Here is an 18046-nt window from a genome sequence, read left to right on the forward strand (position 1 = left end):
TCTGCATCTCTTCCCCCTAGAAAGAGACGAAGAGTGAATTTAATCGAAGGATCACGTTAATCGGAGACTGTGATACCGGCCCTAGAGGAAGCTTTGTGATGGTAAAAAATTTTTTTTCGAGATTTTGATGGAAATAGGTTTAGAATGTTCCAAAATGTCAAGAAATCATATTATAATAGTAGAAAATGTCCGGAAGTATGTATGTATGTGTGCGTCTGTGTGTACGGATTTTTTGTACATACGCGTCTACTTCTACAATTTTTTAGATACCGGGTTGAAATTTTACACACAAATAGAGTATCATAGAAAGTATGTTCTTCTCTAATTTTATTAAAATCCGTCGACCGGTATGGATTTTAAGGGATTTTCATTTTTCAGAAAAACGTGTTTTACGCTGTAGCTTTCTCAATATTTGAGTTATTGATCTATTTCTAATTCTATTATATTTTTCAGTTTTTTCTACTCCTATTTCATATATAATTCTTTAAGATTTGATTGATTAGATCCATTTTTATACACGATCAAAAATCCATAATTTTTTTTTAGAAATGTGTGGCAAATTTTGAAATATCGGGCTATTTATAGTTTCATTATATTCTTGGCTTAATTGTCTAGATCGGATCATGATGTAAGATCGGTATGATTCAAGCAATTAAGTCAAGATCGGGGCATAATCCAGACAATTAAGCCAAGATCGGGGTATGATTTGAGTCAAGATCGGGGGACGAAGCAGACAATTAAGCTATGATCGGAGCATGTGATCCGTACTTTTATAAACCAAATTACCAAAATTATAGCAGCCACTAATTTTGGTATTAGAAAAATATATTCGGACATAATTACATTACAGCATCTCAAAGATATGTTAAATTTAAAAAAATAGTATTTAATCTTTTATTTAATTAAAGAATAACTTCATCTAATACTTGTCAAGTTTCATAAATTCTTAACACATTGGGCGCGTGACCATTTTATACTCCTTTGAATGTTTAAGACGCTTGTCGTCACCTTAGCAGCAACGATTGCGGTCGAATAAATTCATTGAACATTCTTAATAAAAAGGCAGGATGCCTCAAAAACTAAATCAACCATATCTTAAAGAATTATATATGAAATATATATATATATATATATATATATATATATACGGGTAGAAAAGACTTAAAAATATAATAAATTTAGAAAAATTGCGGCAAACCAGTTGCAATTTATTCAATTCTAAATCTGTTGTATTTTTCAGTCTTATATTCTCGATCAAGAACAATTTTGTAATATAATAATTTTATTAGGAAAAATTAAAGAGCTACTACCATCACCTAGGTTAAAATAGATTTTATTTATTTTAGAATTTAAAATAATTAATGATACAATTATAATGATACCACTTGGTTATTTTTTCGAGGTAACAACCACGTGTACTGGGCGCCTTTTTTACCTTTTTTAAAAAAGGTATTTAATTAAATGGGAGCCTTGCTCCATTTCCAAACTATAACAGTGTCCGTCTAATTCGCACGCCTTATCCCTGACTGGAACATTGATGTAGATAAAAACACGGGTTGTGATAGCTCAACAAATAATAGTACAAGTCTGTCTTCTTATAAAGTATCGTTATTGCGTCATAAGATATGCATGTTGCAGCAAAAGGTTCGCAGGAGAGACAAACAAATAAATTCTTTGAAACTGTTAGTAGAAAAATTAAAAGAAAACAGATATACAGTTTAAGAATATATACAATATTGTTTTGTGTTTGTAATATTTTACTTTTTCCCTTTGGCTTGTTTATAATATTTTACTTTTCCTTTGGTTTGTGCTTATAATATTTTACTTTTCTCTTGATTTGTGTACATCTGCGTAGTATATTTCTTTACTTCTTGATGCAGGAGAATTTGGAAAGTGATTCTTTGCATGTGCTACTTAATAATTTTAATGGCTTGCCACTTAATAGCTTTAGTTATCTAATTGTAATAAAAGTCTTTAAAAAAATTATAAATATACAGATAATATAAAAAAATTTGCATCAACATTGCATTTTCTAGAAGCCTATGGATGCCACCGAGTGTGAGATTGCGATATAATAGGAAGTGCATGGACAGTTGTCTCTTCGCGCATGAGCAATTGTTTTTTTTATTTGTGACAAGTCAAATACTTATACTGTGTCAATGCAAGCATATGTTTTTCGTAAATAAATATTATTAAATTAATTCATATGTAATAATGTAATTGCATTCGAAATATTAACTTTGAAATCAAATATAATCTCTGTTTCACAATCCTATGTGGACATATGTTAATGACAGTCGATAGTTCGTCAGAATACAAAAAAGTGCATACTGAAGAGAAAAATTTATCAGATTTGAATCAGTAGGTTTATTCAGTATCGTAGTGTTTAATTATTTTTAAAATAAATGTCATTATAAATTCACATGAAATGAGATTTGCATATTCATAAAATACACAAAATAACACATAAAATTTTAAAGACTAAGATCTTATCAGAAATGATGTTTTATTTATTACAATTCATACCAGCTGCATTGCATTTGCCCTGTATTAAATAGCAAATTATAATACACATTAGATATATAAAACGTTAATTGATATTAATTGTTGTTAAAAAACTTAGTAAGTATCGGCAAGAGTTTCTAAGTAAAATTTATTATGTCTCCATACCACAGTTTAAGAAAATTTATTTCAACGATCTTACACACAGCAATGTATTAATCGATATTAATCTCGTACTATATTCGATTAATACAGTTCCTTCGTTTGTGTGAAATGGTCAAATAGGAAGTACAATAATCCGCGCGTGTATTTACATCAAAATATTGTACTCAATATTCAGTAATTCCTTGTCACTTGTCTTCCTTTTTAGACGCGTTGGTCAGTTTTTCGTTTAAATCTTTTATCGAGAAAACGTACCGATTTAAATCTCGGAAGGTTTAATCCGTAAAATCACAGGAACACTAGTGCATGGCAGAATCGCCAATTCCGTGACAACGGCCGTCACAAGATCGGCCGGCGTCACGTCGTAAGTGATGTTCAAAAGATTCAACGATTTCTTCGTTCGCCAATTTGAGAGTAGAGACCTTTTACCGTTCGGTTGATGATTCACGAGCTCGTCTGCGTTACCTTAAAGCAAACATCGAACAAAATGAGTAGCTGATGCAAAATAGAGAAAAAATTGCGACATTAGATAAAAGTTATAATCACTCTCTTAAAAAAAAATATATATATATATATAATATATATAAATTTGAACGCAAAATATATATATTAGATGATATAAATGTAATTATAATATAAAACAATATAATTTTACACATAAACATAAACATATGCATATAGAATAAATACAATCTCTAAAAAGATATCTACAGCGATAAAATCTGCTTCCTTGCTTACCTAATTCATTATGAACGATGGAATCGGTCTGCACTCGTTCACACGATTTGTGTGTTTCGCATGCTACTAAAACAGGAACATTGAAGGCTTTCGCTATTAGAGCAACCTGTGCGGTTCCAACTCTCGACATTACTGCTCCATTAGCTAATATCGCGTGAGCACCTAGAAAAACTTTACTAACCTAAACAAGTAAAATAATAAATTAGCTTGGCGGCAAAAATAAAAGTTAAAAAATGATAAGCAGATATTTGAAGAGCTTATTGCGTCATGCTTGTTCTCAAATCCGTACTTAAAACAAATAGAAATTATACGTTTACATATAATAGTGATATTATTTTGAGTTTCTTCAATAATTTTGTAATATGTAAAATCTATCTTTGAAATTTATGGATTAAATATTTGAAAATGAGCTGTGGACAGTCAAAACTGTGAACTATTCACCTCTGGCATAACGAAGCTGAGAGCATTGATCAGTATATACGAGCAGTCAATTCCGTGTTTTGCTAAACGCCTCAATTGTTCCTTCCCTTCCAGCCACGGTCTACCATCGACTACGATCACGCGAAATTGCTTCCCTGCAGCATGTGCCTCCACTAATATCTTGCGAATTAAGGATGAACTGAAAATGTGGTACAATTTTCAGAAATCATATTTCACGTTTCCTTCTTTTAGAAAAATTATTTATGGAAATACAGAAATAAACATATTATTATCTTAGAAAATAATAATAAATCCTCAAAGAATAAAAAATATATGTGAATTTAATCTTTGGATTATGCTGTATGAATAGATTATAGAATATACTTACTAGCCGTATGTTAAAATAACATTTCCATCCGATATTTTGCTCTGTATCGTTACCGATATTGCGTCATCAGCCAGTTTAATTTGTTCTTCGATATAAGTCTTTATTATTCCTTGTAACTTAATTTTTGCCTGCAGCAGATAAAATCAGATATTAACCAAACTGCTATAGTACGAGGGATTTAAATAAAAAATATATATGTACGTGTATGCGATTCACAGATTCTCCCAAATCCCCCTTTGTTTCCTTTGTATATTTATTTATTATATATTTAAGAACACTTTTTTTTTTTTTTTTTTTTTGATTTGCACAAGTTTGGGACAACTTTGTACCAAATAAAAGAATAATTGTAATTTAATTATAAAAATATAATGATACGACAAAAACAAAATCGCTTACCTCTTCGTCCGACAACGTGGTCGAAAACTGTGTCATCTGCCACTGGATGTGACGCACGGCATTCCGCATCGAGACGCCCAATGGTCTGCAATGATGCAGATACTTGAGCGATTCCTTCAAGTACGCCTCGAGACCGCGGGTGAAATCTTCCTGCGGCGGCTTCACGAAATCCCGGATTACCCGTTTGATAGCGGCCAGAAGCGCGACGCACCTCGCATTGCTGCCGACGATAATCTTACTCGCGTACTGAACACCCAGTCTGACTATCGCTGGATGTATATTCGAATTGACCGTGGCTATGTTGAACAACGACTGCTGCCTCTCCTGATACAAGTGTTGAAACAAATGAACTTCGTGCACGTTCTCCTTCATTGTACTCTTCACGACGCTTTTCTTCGCCGAACATTTGGATACCGTTTCTACAGGTGGTTTGAGAGATTCCTCGCTTTTCGCACTGTCTTTCGCCGACGACTGTTGCTGCTTCGCAGCTCTCTGGGCCTCCTGCTTGGCTCTTCGCTCGGCGCGCAGCTCGGCCTTGCTCCTTCCTTCGAGTTTGCCCTCGGCCGGGCCGTTCTGAACGACATTTGAAGATTGAATTGCCTCTACCGTCGAGGCCTTTCTATCAGGCTGCGAGCCTGCCGCGTCTGTCGCTACCTTTGCTTTTTTGTCGCTACTTTTACTTTCTTCTAGGGTCTCACAGCCAGCCGCCACAGACTTACTTTTAATAACGTCCGTTTCCACTACCTTATTAGTTTTTTCCGTTGCTACGTCCACTTTCGTGTCTCCCACCGGGATCTTACAACTGGCCACTGGAGCCGCGTTCTTGACACAGTCCACCCTATCACTTTTACCCTTTGCCGCTTTAGCGGCAGCCTTGGCGGCCTTCTTCGCTTCGCGCTCAGACCTGATTTCCTCTCTCGTCTTTTGCGAGAGACTCGGCCTGCCGTCCGCCTTCTGCGACATGTTCGCCCGTCCGTCGTTAGAACCAACGATCGAATAGCTTTAAGTTCTTCCTCTTTCCGTGGTAACGTTCCTTCCGCTGTCGGATAATCATCAGCATCTGTCAGAGACCTATTGAAACGCTATCCGTCGACGAGCGTAAATAAACGCGGGGCTGAATATCTCCGCTTGTGAGGTGCAATCTTGATTGTGCAGCGTGCTGTTGCATCAGCGAGGACGACGATGCGCTTCGGCGACGAGAACTCCGGCTCGGTCGGCTCCTCTTAGGAGTTCAAACAGCGAAATACTTTGTCGCTTATGTATTAGTAATTTGAGATAAATTGTGCAAGAGAAAGCTCATTAATTCCCTCTTACTGAATTTGAACTCCTTGAATCGTGGATCTTCAGGACACATGTGTTCACAAATTTGTCGCCATGCTGGAAATATATCTTGCCATCTAGCGGATAGAATTGAGATTATCAGCTGCAGAAGTGGGTGCAATTTATTGTACAAATTATCAGTTGAAGATACATATCAGATAAACAATAATTAATTTATCATTACATGAAAAGATTAGTTACAGATTGACAATTATTAGCTAACAAAACCACGATTGTATTCAATTTTTTTTATTCCTTCGATAATTGTAATAAATTCTTTAATTATAATTGAAAGAATGAACATTTTTATTTTAGAAGAATTATATTTATTATCTGTTTGTTTTTCCGTCTTTTATGATACTTACACCTTCAATTATAAAATCAATACCTATTTATAGCTAAAAAATTTACTACATTCTTGGAATTGCGCTTCCCGCTTTAGTTTTTTATTTTTTAAATCTCTGAATTATTTTACTTTCTTGTGTAACTGTTTCTATAAACGTTTGGGTTTTCATATTAATTTGAACCTAAGCCTAAAGCGTTAGGAAGAAAGGTTTGATACGCTTCGATTACCTTTTTCATTTTATTTATATAATTTTTCTTAAGATACATCACGCAATTTATTTCTTTGCGGCATCGTCCTCGCGTTGATACGACTGCAATAGCTCCTGCTTCTTCGAGGCAATGCGCTCCGCGCGGCGTTTACGTGCTTCCCTGACCTTGGTGCGCCGAGCCTCGGCCTGATCGGACAGCATCTCGGCACGGGCCTTCTCCGCCTTCTTCTTATGAATAAACTCCATCAGCACTCGCTTGTTCTTGAAAACGTTACCTTTAGCTTTCATGTACAGCGAGTGATACAGGTGTCTGTCAATTTTCTTCGTTTCGCGGTATTTTTTCAAGAGACGACGAAGGACCCGCATCCTTTGAATCCAGAGATCCTGCGAGATGCACGCGAATGATTAGACAGGACTTCAATAACAATGAATTTCATATATAAACGTTCATGAGTTTTTGATTAACACAGTCAAGATAAAAAAGATGATGGAGCATAGAATTATAACTGCTGGAATATATACGTACTTTTTGAGGTGTACGCGCGTTTGCCGTACCCTTTCTCTTACCGAAGCCACAATGACGGCCCTTGCGTCTAGCTTCGGTATTCTTGCGAACGCGAGCTCTCGAGTGTACAGCAACGGGCTTCTTAATAATGAGCCCATCCTTGATTAGTTTTCTAATATTTTGTCCTGAGAAAAACAAATAAATCTGTATATCTTCTTCCTACATAAATTAAGAAAGTAATAATGCAACGACGAACGGCTTGCAGAATTTTTATAAAATTTTTGCAAAAAGAGAAAAGCACAGGCCACACAAAGAACCGCGAGAACTTACGAGAATTCGTATTCGCAATCTCATTGATCTCGTTCGGATCCAACCAGACCTTCTTCTTGCCGCATCTCATAACAGAGGCTGCTAGCCTCTTCTGTAGCTTCAACGAGCTGCAAAGGTAAAAAGTGAGGTTATGCTCGTTGGAGAATTTATCGCGACGCGTCTCCGCCCGCGGAACGCTCGTCGAGGACAAAAGTCACGTTTTTCGCGCGTAATTCCATCCGCAAGGTATATATCGTCGACGCAACGACAGAGCGTCGCGAAGATACTTCGCGAACGGGGCGCGATCCCACGTGCTCGACGGACCGCGAACACGCGACGAGACATTCCCACGCGCAATACTCATCGCGAAATCGTGTTCGTACGCGCGGCCGGATTCCAGCGAGTCAATACGACGACTCCGAACGCAATTAGCCGCGGTACTCGTCAAAATAACGTATTAAATTCATCGCGGCGAACGAACCTCATGTTGTATTCCACGGGCTCTTCTCAGTGAAAGAGAAAGAAGATCAAGTGGGATCAAGATGGCCGACGCAGGCCGACGTTACATTTCCTTTTTCCACGCGAGGGACGAGACGAGGGAAACATAAAGCCGATATCGCATGGCGGCCAAACAGCGTGGCCCGTTCTACGATCGGATTGGCCGCGGGATATAGAGAGCCGACACGGGCTGCGGTCCACTTGACGCTAGAAATGTTTTGGAGCGTTCTTCTTCTCCTTCTTTCTTCATTGAAAGAAAAGAGAAGAGGAATGCTTCGAAGCATTTGTAGCGTCAAATGGACCGCAGCCACGATCGACCCTCTCTCTCTATCTTTTCGAACGGAACCGCGGCGAGAGTCTCGACACTCTCGACGCCCTCTGCTTCACTCTCGTGATGGCCGTGATGGGCTTTATTTATTTACTATCCGAAGCAATTTGGCAGCTCAAAACGTAATCCGGGTCGTGAAAGAGACATATTTTTTTTGTCTTCTCTCACGGCTGTGCGATTTTCACGTCGATTTCTGCGATATCGGAAGGTAACGCCGTTCGATATAATGGTGCTTTTGTTCATTGCGAGATGTAGCCTCCGCGTAATGCGATGCGTCTCACCGCGAGATGGGTTTTTTTCCGGCTTCCCCCTTTTCCTTCTACACGGCAGAAGCACCAGCGACGGGGCACGTTTGTTTTATCGCTTTTATCATGCAACTCGATGCAATTTGCGAGGGAAAAATCCGAAAATCTTTCTTTCAGTTATTCGCACAGCACGTAGCGTTACGTACACTCTTAGCCTAAAAGAATGGAGAAATGATAACAGAGAGAGCTCGATTTGAGACACCTTTGCAGCTTTTATTTTTCCTTTCTTCATATTTGTCTCTATTGCGACGTAATGTATACTGCTTTTTTTATTTACTTACATAATTTCTTCAAGATAAAAAATTATATTTATTATATTGGTACACTACATATAATTTTTTACCTGTAAAGGATAAGGTGCTTTTTCATCATCTTTCTATAAGATTATCTGAATTTTTTAGCAACTCATTATTGTCTCTTTCTTCTTTTTTTGTTTTACTATCTATTCTTGTTTAGGTTTATTATAAATAACTCCTTAATCAGGTTGACCGTGAAAAAAAAACTTGACTAATTTTCTGATTAATACAAACAGCTTTAAGATATGAATTGTACGGGCAATCTTCTGAAATTCTATAAGTAGCTGGTCCTGTCCAAGTTCTTCGAATGAAAGGGTCTCTTACTCGAATGCCAGGTCAGATAGATTGTAGGTAGTACACTGATTCAGAATATTGTTAATTTTAAAGTGCATTATGATTTATGCACAGTGATCAACTGGACGGAGCTCTAGCGTCTATTCTATATTATTTTCTCTTTGCCCTGCTCAACGAAATGAAGAAGAAGGCGAAACACGTTACTTGCGAGTAAAAACTTGGACAGGCTTGCTATAATTTGTTTGGATAAGAAAAAAAGAGGAAGATTTTAAAGGACGCAATAAGTCTTTAAATACTTTCTTAAGTGCGATTCTCTTTAACAAAACTTCTTACTAGCTCAATAATTTTCCTATCAACCAACGAATGCGTGAAATAAAAAGAGAAGAAACGTACCTTTGAAAAATTGACTGGAAAAGAAAGTCTGGTCTCTTTTTTTTTTTTTTTTTTTTTTTTAATCTACTGATTAGAAATGAGATAAACTCAGTAGAAAATACAATTCGAAAATTCTGTCTGAGCTTTCTAATATATATTATTGTAACGTGTAGCAGCTATGTCCAATGAAGAACGCTTGAAGAAACTTTTATCAGATCTGGGAAAGGCTACCCTTCGTGGAGTTCGAAAATGCCCGAAATGTGGAACTTACAACGGATCTCGTGGTCTTTGCTGTAAGAACAAATATTGCGACGCAGTGTTCAAAGAACCTGGCGAGAAGCGGAAGCTGTCCACGGAGGCATGCAAGCTCATCACAGGCTCGACGGTGCAAGTGTTCTCTGTACGAGTCAAGGATAAGGGACCTGATTACCGTGGCTTTGTACAGTTACCATTGATAAATGCCACCATTTCGAATGACATTACAACGCTCATTTCACAAACCACCGCATTGTGCTTTGTGGACAGCTGTGAGAGAAGTTTTCATACCAGTGTCCTCAAATGTCATGTAAATGTTTTATATTATAAGATTTGCATATTGACACATTTCCGTGATTATATTTTGTATTATACTTTTATATATTTTTATAATTGGTATTTTTAGGAGAAAGGTTATTCAAATACTGTGTTTGCGTGCCAGCACATTCAAACGGCATTAAAATGTTATGCGGAGGCGCAGCCATTAACTTTGAAGAATTCTATTTTGTCGTCGTTGAATGTAAATAATGAAACAAAGCAAGAGATATGGCTGTTAGCGACGGAAACTTCTGGTCCTTTAGTACAAAGAGTCTCAAAGAATATAATGGCAGTGAAATGCAAAGCTTCTCCGAAGCATCCTTTAGGCTATCTTCATTTTTCTTTCTTCGTTAGTAAATTAAAGGATAGAATAGAACATCGTTACTTCTGTAGTTGTACTACGTTTAAGGTAAGCAAACTGCATAATAATTTTCATAAAAAATTGTTTTCTTAAGGGTCGACAAGAGTAACACTACCGACCCCTCTGTCGGATTGCTTAGCTGCGAGTCCGTATTTTATTTGTTATAAATTTTTTAAGAGCCAAAATGGAAAATCCGGCTCTGTACCGCCTTGCGGCTGATCTTACTGATTAAAACGAGCATAAGTTTAATGAGATTCGTTAATTAATTTGGCTAAAATTTGGGAAAAACCGTTCTTAAGCAGCTTTGCAGCTCTAAACAAGCCTGAAAAGCTGCTTAGAAAAGGTTTTTCCCAAATTTTAGCCAAGTTAATTAACGAATCTCATTAAACTTATGTTCGTTTTAATCAGTAAGATCAGCCGCAAGGCGGTACAGAGCCGGATTTTCCATTTTGTGTGGCTCTTAAAAAATTTATAATAAATAAAATACGGACTCGCAGCTAAGCAACCCGACAGAGGTCGGTAGTGTTACTCTTGTCGACCCTTAAACGATTTAAAGAAAGATCGTAGGTAAATAAAAATCCAATTTTTAAATTATGCGAATTACAAATTATATTTCTGGTTAGAAAATATTTTATTGAATAATAAATTGATTAATTTTTATAGGGTACAACAAAGATAGGAGGAGATAAAGTCGACGGCACTTCGTCGTCACAATCAAAGCGATGCGTGCATTTTTACGCATGTATTTGTGCTTTTGCTAGCGACCCAAAGTTATCCGAAGAGTTTAGTTATTATATAAATTTAGATCAAACGCAATCTAGTATAGAAAAGTCTCTAGCAACTGTACCGCTAAGTGAAGAAGAAGATAAAATTGTTGGAATTGGTGAGATTATATGCGCGTATATATGTATTGTACATTAGAAATTTATTATATACTTTTTGCTAATAAAATAATATGAAATTTCAGATCTCGATAGTTTAACCACTGATGAAACTGATACACATCTATTAATTTTTCGTGATGATACTTTAACCGTACAAAGTTTGGATGGAAATAGATTAGATTTGGATTCTATAAATTTGGATTCTTCGATTTTGCCGCATAGTATTGTCGAAAATATCGAGGTGGAATGCGATCGCAGTTTATTAGACGATAACAATATAATATCACAAGTAAGATAAAATATTTATGTTAAAATTATATTCGTTTTTTTTTCATTAATTTTTAAAGAATTAAAAAATAATTGTTTCTTTAAATTATTGAAAAGAAACAAATGGTTAAAATTATTAAGTTTATATATTACGCAGGTTCACAATTTAGAAGTAATTGATCAAAATGGTGTTCAGTTAGGAGGAGGAAATACCATAAAAATAGTAAATGATCAAGGGACAATTAATACAAAATATAATGTACTCAATAGTCAGTACATATTGAACGATAATAACATAAAAATATTGGATCCGAATACATTGAAGGTTTTCGATGCCAGTGCTGCAGTCTTGAGTGTAACTAATGCAAAACTCGTCAATAATGTTGCCCTAAATAACAGAGGTGTTAAAATAGTCGACAGAAACGCGGTAGTACATTATAATAACAAAAGTACATCGAATCCCGAAGTTAACGCAACGCAACCGACAATTTCGACAAAACGGAAAAGAGATGAGAAGCATATGAACAATAGTAATTTGAATCTAAATTTGATCGAATTAAGAAAGACGAAGGCAAAGTCGCAAATTGTTAAAAAGTATCAAAATACTTGCGACGACTTGGACGAGGCCAGCGCGAGCTTGCCATTTATCAAGTGGCTCGCTTCGATAACCGAGCGAATAAATCAGACGATGCATTTCCAGTTTGACGGCAAGCCCGATCCCCTAGTGTTCCATGTGCCGCAGATATTCTTCGATTGTTTACGCGAACGAATATCATGCGGCGGCAAGAAGAAACGCCTACCGAATTCCACGACGGCGTTTGTCAGGAAAGATGGAGTACCGTTAGGGACGTTCACTAAATATACGTGGCAGATTACAAATATCTTGCACGTAAAGAGTATTTTCGAGACACCGTATATACCTTTGGAGATTACGAGAAGTTTCGTGCAGAACGCAGATGGAACATACGAATTGTATAAACGTGAGGAAACGGAAATAGATCGTTTCAAAAAGACGAACAACAACGCGTTGATTAAACCGTTAGAGCTGAAAACGTATTTAAAAGTGGGTAAGTGAGAGTTCGATACGCGAGGAATGATTCCGATTGCTCGATAAAAATGATTTATCGAAATTTGGCATAAATTATTGCTTAAAGAATTTATCGTTAATAGAAAAGATGATATTAGAGATATTTCTATTTAATATGTGCTCTTGTTTTGTTTACGTTTAGGAAATACTTCTCCGAATCAAGTCGAACCTACACCGTTCTTGATAGAATGGATACCGGATATTTTGCCAATCTCGAAGATTGGTGAGCTTAGAATTAGGTTTGAATTTGGACATGTAAAAAACGAAACGAGCCATAAATGGAGAAAAGTTGCTCTTTCTAAAAATGATTAACAGTTTTACCTTTAAAATGATCAAGTTTTTACCTTTTTATCATAAATGTTACAATTACGAAATACGTAATTATATTTTTCTGAGATAAATATTAATTAACATGCTTCTATATCACCAATTTAAAGACTGATGCAATTTTTACAATTAAATTGCAGTATGACTTAATCGGACAGAACTTCAATCTTACTTTATAAATTAATGAGAAATGAGAAATCTCTTTTTTATGTATTGTATTTACGCAACGATTTACGATTGCCGCTGTACAATTTCTTCTTCATTCTGTATCTCGTATCCTTAATTTAATGAGAAAAGTATCGTCAAATATCATAATCATAAAATGTGTTAATATTCATTATTGCGCTGTAGTGTTTGAAAAATGTAATATATATTGTAAATACATATATTTCAGATTTTATGCTGTTATGAAAAGATATATTTATATTATTTAACATTATTGGCTCTACACGTTTTGTGAATATTTAAATTTGAAAATAAATTTATTTAAACTACATCAAGGGGGTAGTACAGTCTGGCGAAGGACAATACACAATATTGAAGTACATGTTTAGGTGCATTTACAGTATTTTTTATATGGAAAAATATTAAGAAATGTAGGAATTATGAGTCATCTCTTCGCGCGCGCGCTCGACTACGGTGTACCTAGTAGCTCCTGTACGGCGTGAAATGAAAAACGCAAAAAGGGTATTAAATTTAAATGTATTTCCCACAGAGTGACGTTCGAAAATTGTAAAAATGTTAAAAATTGTGAAAGTTATAGCACTCAACAAAAAGAAGTTCATTGGCACAAAATAACTTTCTGCTATAACTTTCACAATTTTCAAGCTACTAGGGGTGCGTTCGGGAAAACGCTATTAGTGCTATTTGCTTATTTTATCCTTGTTTTACACCTGATGAGCGATAAAGATAGAATGATGCAATAGCGCGCTAATAGCGCGCTTCCCGAACGCAGCACAAATAAATCCTGAAATTGAAGTAGTACAATCGGTCCTCCGTCAGACTGTACTATATACCCCCTTAAATATATAAAATATATATATGAATATGTATAAATTTTCTGAAAAATAGGTTACATATACAGATATACAATTAATCTAATTCGTATAAATATATATTAATTTTACACACGCGTTCACATACACACATACATGTATACAATTATGTTATATATAATTTTATAAGATTAAAATTATATAATAAATGAATGTTAAATATATAATTATAATCTCTGCTCCCGATTTCCCTTATATTACTTATAACGATAAAATTCGTTTTCTGTATTCTATTCAGAACAGTTTTAATATTCTAAGACAGTGAATTAAACCCTATATGTTAATCATTAATGTTTAACCATAATCGACACAAGTTCCTTTTAGGACTCAAAGTCCTAACAATATACTTAATTTTGATGGCAATTAAACTTCTCCGACACGTCAGCACATATTATAATTATAATATGTCAAAATACACTAAAATCGTCTATTTTTACAAGCTTTAACTACAAATTTTTCAAAATTTTGACGCGATAGAGTAATTTGACAAACGGGATTGTGTTCAAAAGAACTACCGGAAACTTCTAGTTTCGTTCTTGTGCTGGAAAAACAATTAATTTTTTGTTGAACAGTGCTATATAACAGCAAACGCCGAGCCTCGGGGGTTGCGGGGTCTCTTGCGACGTTTCGAATCGGTGCACGGTGGTCGCGCGCGGCGGAAACGATCCGCGCGCCGCGCCGCTGGCCGCCGTCCGCGGAAACTCCGGAAGTCAGTATGACGTAGGGGATCCGCGAGCCGCGAGCGAACGAGAGGCCGAGAGGGTATACGCTTCCATTTTCTCGAGCATCTCAAGGCGAATTGAGCGAGCACGTGTCGTGTGTAGCCGGTCCCCGCGCTCGCGCGACGTCGACCCCGCTCGTGTGAGAGGAAGGATTTCTCGTCGGAGGCAACCCGTTTACTATAGTCGCAAGTCAACCCGACGCTCACGCGCGCCCGTCACCCCCCTCGTGCACGACCAGGAGGTTAAAGCATGAATCCGGAGAAGCTGAAGAAGCTCCAGGCCCAAGTGCGAATCGGCGGCAAGGGTACACCCCGACGCAAGAAGAAGGTGATGCGCACTTGGCATCGTACGCTTCGGGGTTAATTCGTTTCTTTCTTTCTTTCTTTTTGTTTTTCTTTTTGACGTAGGGGAGACCTAGCTCGTGCATTTTGCTCTCTATCGTCCTTCGACGCGCGATCCACCGTCATCAATATTAATACGCATGCCGATCCTTAAATCAGAATAAATGTTACGCGTGACATCGCAAGATTTCTCCTCACAGGGACAACGAATTGAAATTGTTAGTCTAGTTAGTTACTCTGTCTGCTCTGTTTTGCAATATAACCTCTACATTTAGAGATGAGGATGTTGTACAAGATTTCTCATAAACAGAGCTATTTTGATGATCTTCTTGATAATCGTTTTGTAGTCTGATATATTTGTACAATAGATATTAACTAAGAATAACGTTTTTTCTATTTGTTAGAGCTCTCATAACACACGAATAGTCATTGAATTGTCAAAAAAGAAGGAAGTAACATTTATATGCCGCAGGAACAATGTTACGCAGAACACTAATGTTTTATTTATTTTTTTTGTGACAGAATTAAACATTGCCGTCTTTACATTTATGTTATTTCTTTACTTTTGCAGGTTGTACACGCAACCGCTGCCACAGACGACAAAAAGTTACAGAGTTGTCTGAAAAAGCTTTCTGTAAATACAATTCCTGGTATAGAGGAGGTTAATATGATTAAAGATGACGGCACGGTCATCCATTTTAATAATCCGAAGGCCCAGGCTAGTCTGTCCGCTAATACATTTGCCATCACTGGTCACGGAGAAAATAAACAGATAACCGAAATGTTGCCGGGAATATTGAGCCAGCTCGGTCCCGAGGGTCTGACACAGCTGAAACGATTAGCGAGTACGGTCGCTGGAAGTGCGGTCGGGAAAACTACGTTGGAAGAGGACGACGAGGTACCTGATCTGGTGGAGAACTTTGACGAAGCTAGCAAAGAGGAGGTAAGAGGATAATTGAAATAAACCTGACGGTATTCTTATTGAATAATAATTGCTAAGATGAAAAAAAAAAACATTTTCGTAAAATTTGATAAATTTGTTGAAAACTCCAGAAACATTTATACGAATTGCTACAATTCTATATCTGTACCTTATTGTTAGAGGTAAGAATCGTATCTCCAGTTTTTGTCAAAATGGAGTTAATACATCTTTCAATATAATAGAAGCTTAAATTGTATAATGTGATAAAGCGTCTTATGTCTACTATTACTAGTTCCTAAGATACAATGTTTAGAAAAAGTCGTATTGAAAATTTTTATAGTGCCTAATTTTTTTACCAGATACACAGTGTTATTGGCAATTACACTATTAAACATGTCAGTTTAATTACTTTATTGAAAACTTAATAAATCAAGGTGCTACTTTTATTTTATATTTTTAAAAATTTATTATTTTCCTATTTAAAACTTTAAACCTTGTTTTCTCGGAATCTCCAAAAAAAATCGGACATACGATTCTTTATCTCTAAGGTATAGCTATGTATAACAGTAGTATCTTTTTTCATTGATGTTGCAGATAATCTTGTTTCTTTATCATTTAGAAATAGTTAATAAATATACGAAATTAAGTACATTATTTATGTAAAAACATGGTCAATATATAAATCTTGTTTGTGATATTTGAAGGTGGCTCCCAAAAAGGAACTGGATGAAAATGACAAACCCAATGGTGAAAAGAAAGACGCCATTATTATTGAAGAGAAGAAAGAAGCCCCGTTAGCTACACCTGAAGCTTAAAAATGAACGCTAAGGTAAGATAGATGTAGCGATAGATATATTGACATTTTTCTGGATATTAATTCTGGATATGATAATAAAACAAAACGTAATTTATTAACATAAGAATAAAATGTAATATATGATATCTTTTTTTTTCCAGATATTTCATACAACAAAGTTGTAACAAATAAGTAACTGATGAGTCAAGAGAAATGTGTGACGCAGAAACAATGAAGCATAACTATACATATATTACAAATACTTGATATACACCTCATAATAATTGCTAGTATAAGTAACAGTTGATAAGAAATAAAAAAGCTGTTACAAAAATCAAAAGAATTTCCAAGAGATTTTTTTTTTATCATTTTGGTGCTACCACTAAGATAATCTGCTTCGAATTAGTCAAGATATTTTTATTGTCCCCGATTAATATCATGTGACGCTTTAACTATTTGAAATGTCAATGTCAATGGAAACTTGAGCATTTAACTTGATTGCAGAAGATTGTAACAATTAATACTATGCTACAAATTTTGTTATTAATAAATTGATGTGAGAGATGCAGAGTACTTTTTCTTTCGGACATTTAGTGATTTTTAGATAATTTTGTTAAATTTTTCTTTTATAAGCAAAGTGAGAACGCCAAACGCGCGATCGTTCTCTTTAATTACTTAATTGATTATTAATCCCGCGCTTAACGAGAGATTTAAGCTATTCATCGAAGCGTCTTCTCGCGCGACTTACTCGTTCGAAGTAAAAATCGAAACGGAGCAAGAGACGCGAATTATCGTCGAGGTTATCGTCTCGCTGCGACACGCGGAGCAACGATTCTATTAAGTTTCGGATGTATCGCGCTTCGAAATATTTATTTCTCGTGTAAAATTTGCTCACCGATCGCGGAGCATTGCAGGAGACTCACCAAATCACAACTGGGAGAGTGATATACGTACGGCGTTCGGCATATGTATTGTACAACATTTCGGCCAGCGACAGCATCTTGCTCGTTTCACTCGACACAAGAAAAAACGGAATATTCGGCGTACGTTCACTTTGCAACACTCCGTAACCGGACTTCTTTTTGTTCGCGGGAAAAAGAATTTTACACGAGCGACAACGTCTCGCGATCCCCGACGTTGAAGTTTGAACGTGTCGCGCATTACTTGCGCCGCTTGCGCGCGCCGCTGCCGCCGCACAGTCCGGGAGAGACGTCGAACGCGATTGGCTTGTGAGTTGTCGCGCGCCTACCGTTCCGACCGCGCGATTGCAAAACGCGCACGCGTTTCCTAATTTGCGTACCCTGCGCAACGCGTGTTAGATCGT

The 18046-nt window shown here is 36.4% G+C and overlaps 4 protein-coding genes across 10 annotated transcripts in view; 2 read left to right on the forward strand and 2 right to left on the reverse strand.

Annotated features, from left to right (window-relative positions):
* Positions 1–1317: 1317 nt before the first annotated feature.
* Eif2bdelta (eukaryotic translation initiation factor 2B subunit delta) lies at positions 1318–5993 on the reverse strand. The gene is made up of 5 exons (XM_077404928.1): positions 4607–5993; positions 4211–4338; positions 3844–4021; positions 3403–3583; positions 1318–3129 (listed from the first exon to the last, which is right to left on the reverse strand). The coding sequence occupies exons 1-5, from the start codon at positions 5567–5569 to the stop codon at positions 2924–2926; spliced, it is 1656 nt and encodes a 551-aa protein (XP_077261054.1). The 5' UTR covers positions 5570–5993; the 3' UTR covers positions 1318–2923.
* Positions 5994–6495: 502 nt separating this feature from the next.
* Rpl19 (ribosomal protein L19) overlaps positions 6496–18046 on the reverse strand; it is a 94227-nt gene continuing 82676 nt past the window's right edge. Inside the window, exons 1-4 of one of the 2 annotated variants that reach the window (XM_077404930.1) lie at positions 7776–7875; positions 7316–7422; positions 7007–7170; positions 6496–6864 (exon numbers count right to left, since the gene is read on the reverse strand). In XM_077404930.1, coding sequence (XP_077261056.1) covers positions 6547–6864; positions 7007–7170; positions 7316–7422; positions 7776–7780 — 594 coding nt within the window. In that variant the 5' untranslated portion in view covers positions 7781–7875 and the 3' untranslated portion in view covers positions 6496–6546. Of the gene's footprint in view, positions 6865–7006; positions 7171–7315; positions 7423–7775; positions 7876–18046 lie in introns of those variants that run through there. The other variant, XM_077404931.1, reaches the window with a different exon arrangement.
* On the forward strand, positions 8161–14090 carry LOC143896836 (uncharacterized protein C2orf42). Of its 6 annotated transcripts, none has more exons than XM_077404922.1 (8): positions 8161–8466; positions 8543–8675; positions 9561–9952; positions 10049–10369; positions 10985–11204; positions 11289–11494; positions 11630–12539; positions 12702–14090. In XM_077404922.1, exons 2-8 carry the CDS (start codon positions 8597–8599, stop codon positions 12869–12871), a joined length of 2298 nt encoding a protein of 765 aa, XP_077261048.1. In that variant the 5' UTR covers positions 8161–8466; positions 8543–8596; the 3' UTR covers positions 12872–14090. The 6 variants fall into 6 exon arrangements, with proteins under 6 accessions (XP_077261048.1, XP_077261050.1, XP_077261049.1 ...); XM_077404924.1 differs by having other exon boundaries at positions 9564–9952; XM_077404923.1 differs by having other exon boundaries at positions 8161–8328.
* Bic (bicaudal) lies at positions 14654–17286 on the forward strand. The gene is made up of 4 exons (XM_077405139.1): positions 14654–14990; positions 15576–15947; positions 16631–16755; positions 16884–17286. The coding sequence occupies exons 1-3, from the start codon at positions 14913–14915 to the stop codon at positions 16739–16741; spliced, it is 561 nt and encodes a 186-aa protein (XP_077261265.1). The 5' UTR covers positions 14654–14912; the 3' UTR covers positions 16742–16755; positions 16884–17286.

Source organism: Temnothorax americanus, unplaced genomic scaffold, assembly GCF_048541705.1.
Source record: "Temnothorax americanus isolate GAGA-0224 unplaced genomic scaffold, ASM4854170v1 Scaffold2, whole genome shotgun sequence".
Classification (NCBI taxonomy): Eukaryota; Metazoa; Arthropoda; class Insecta; order Hymenoptera; family Formicidae; genus Temnothorax; species Temnothorax americanus.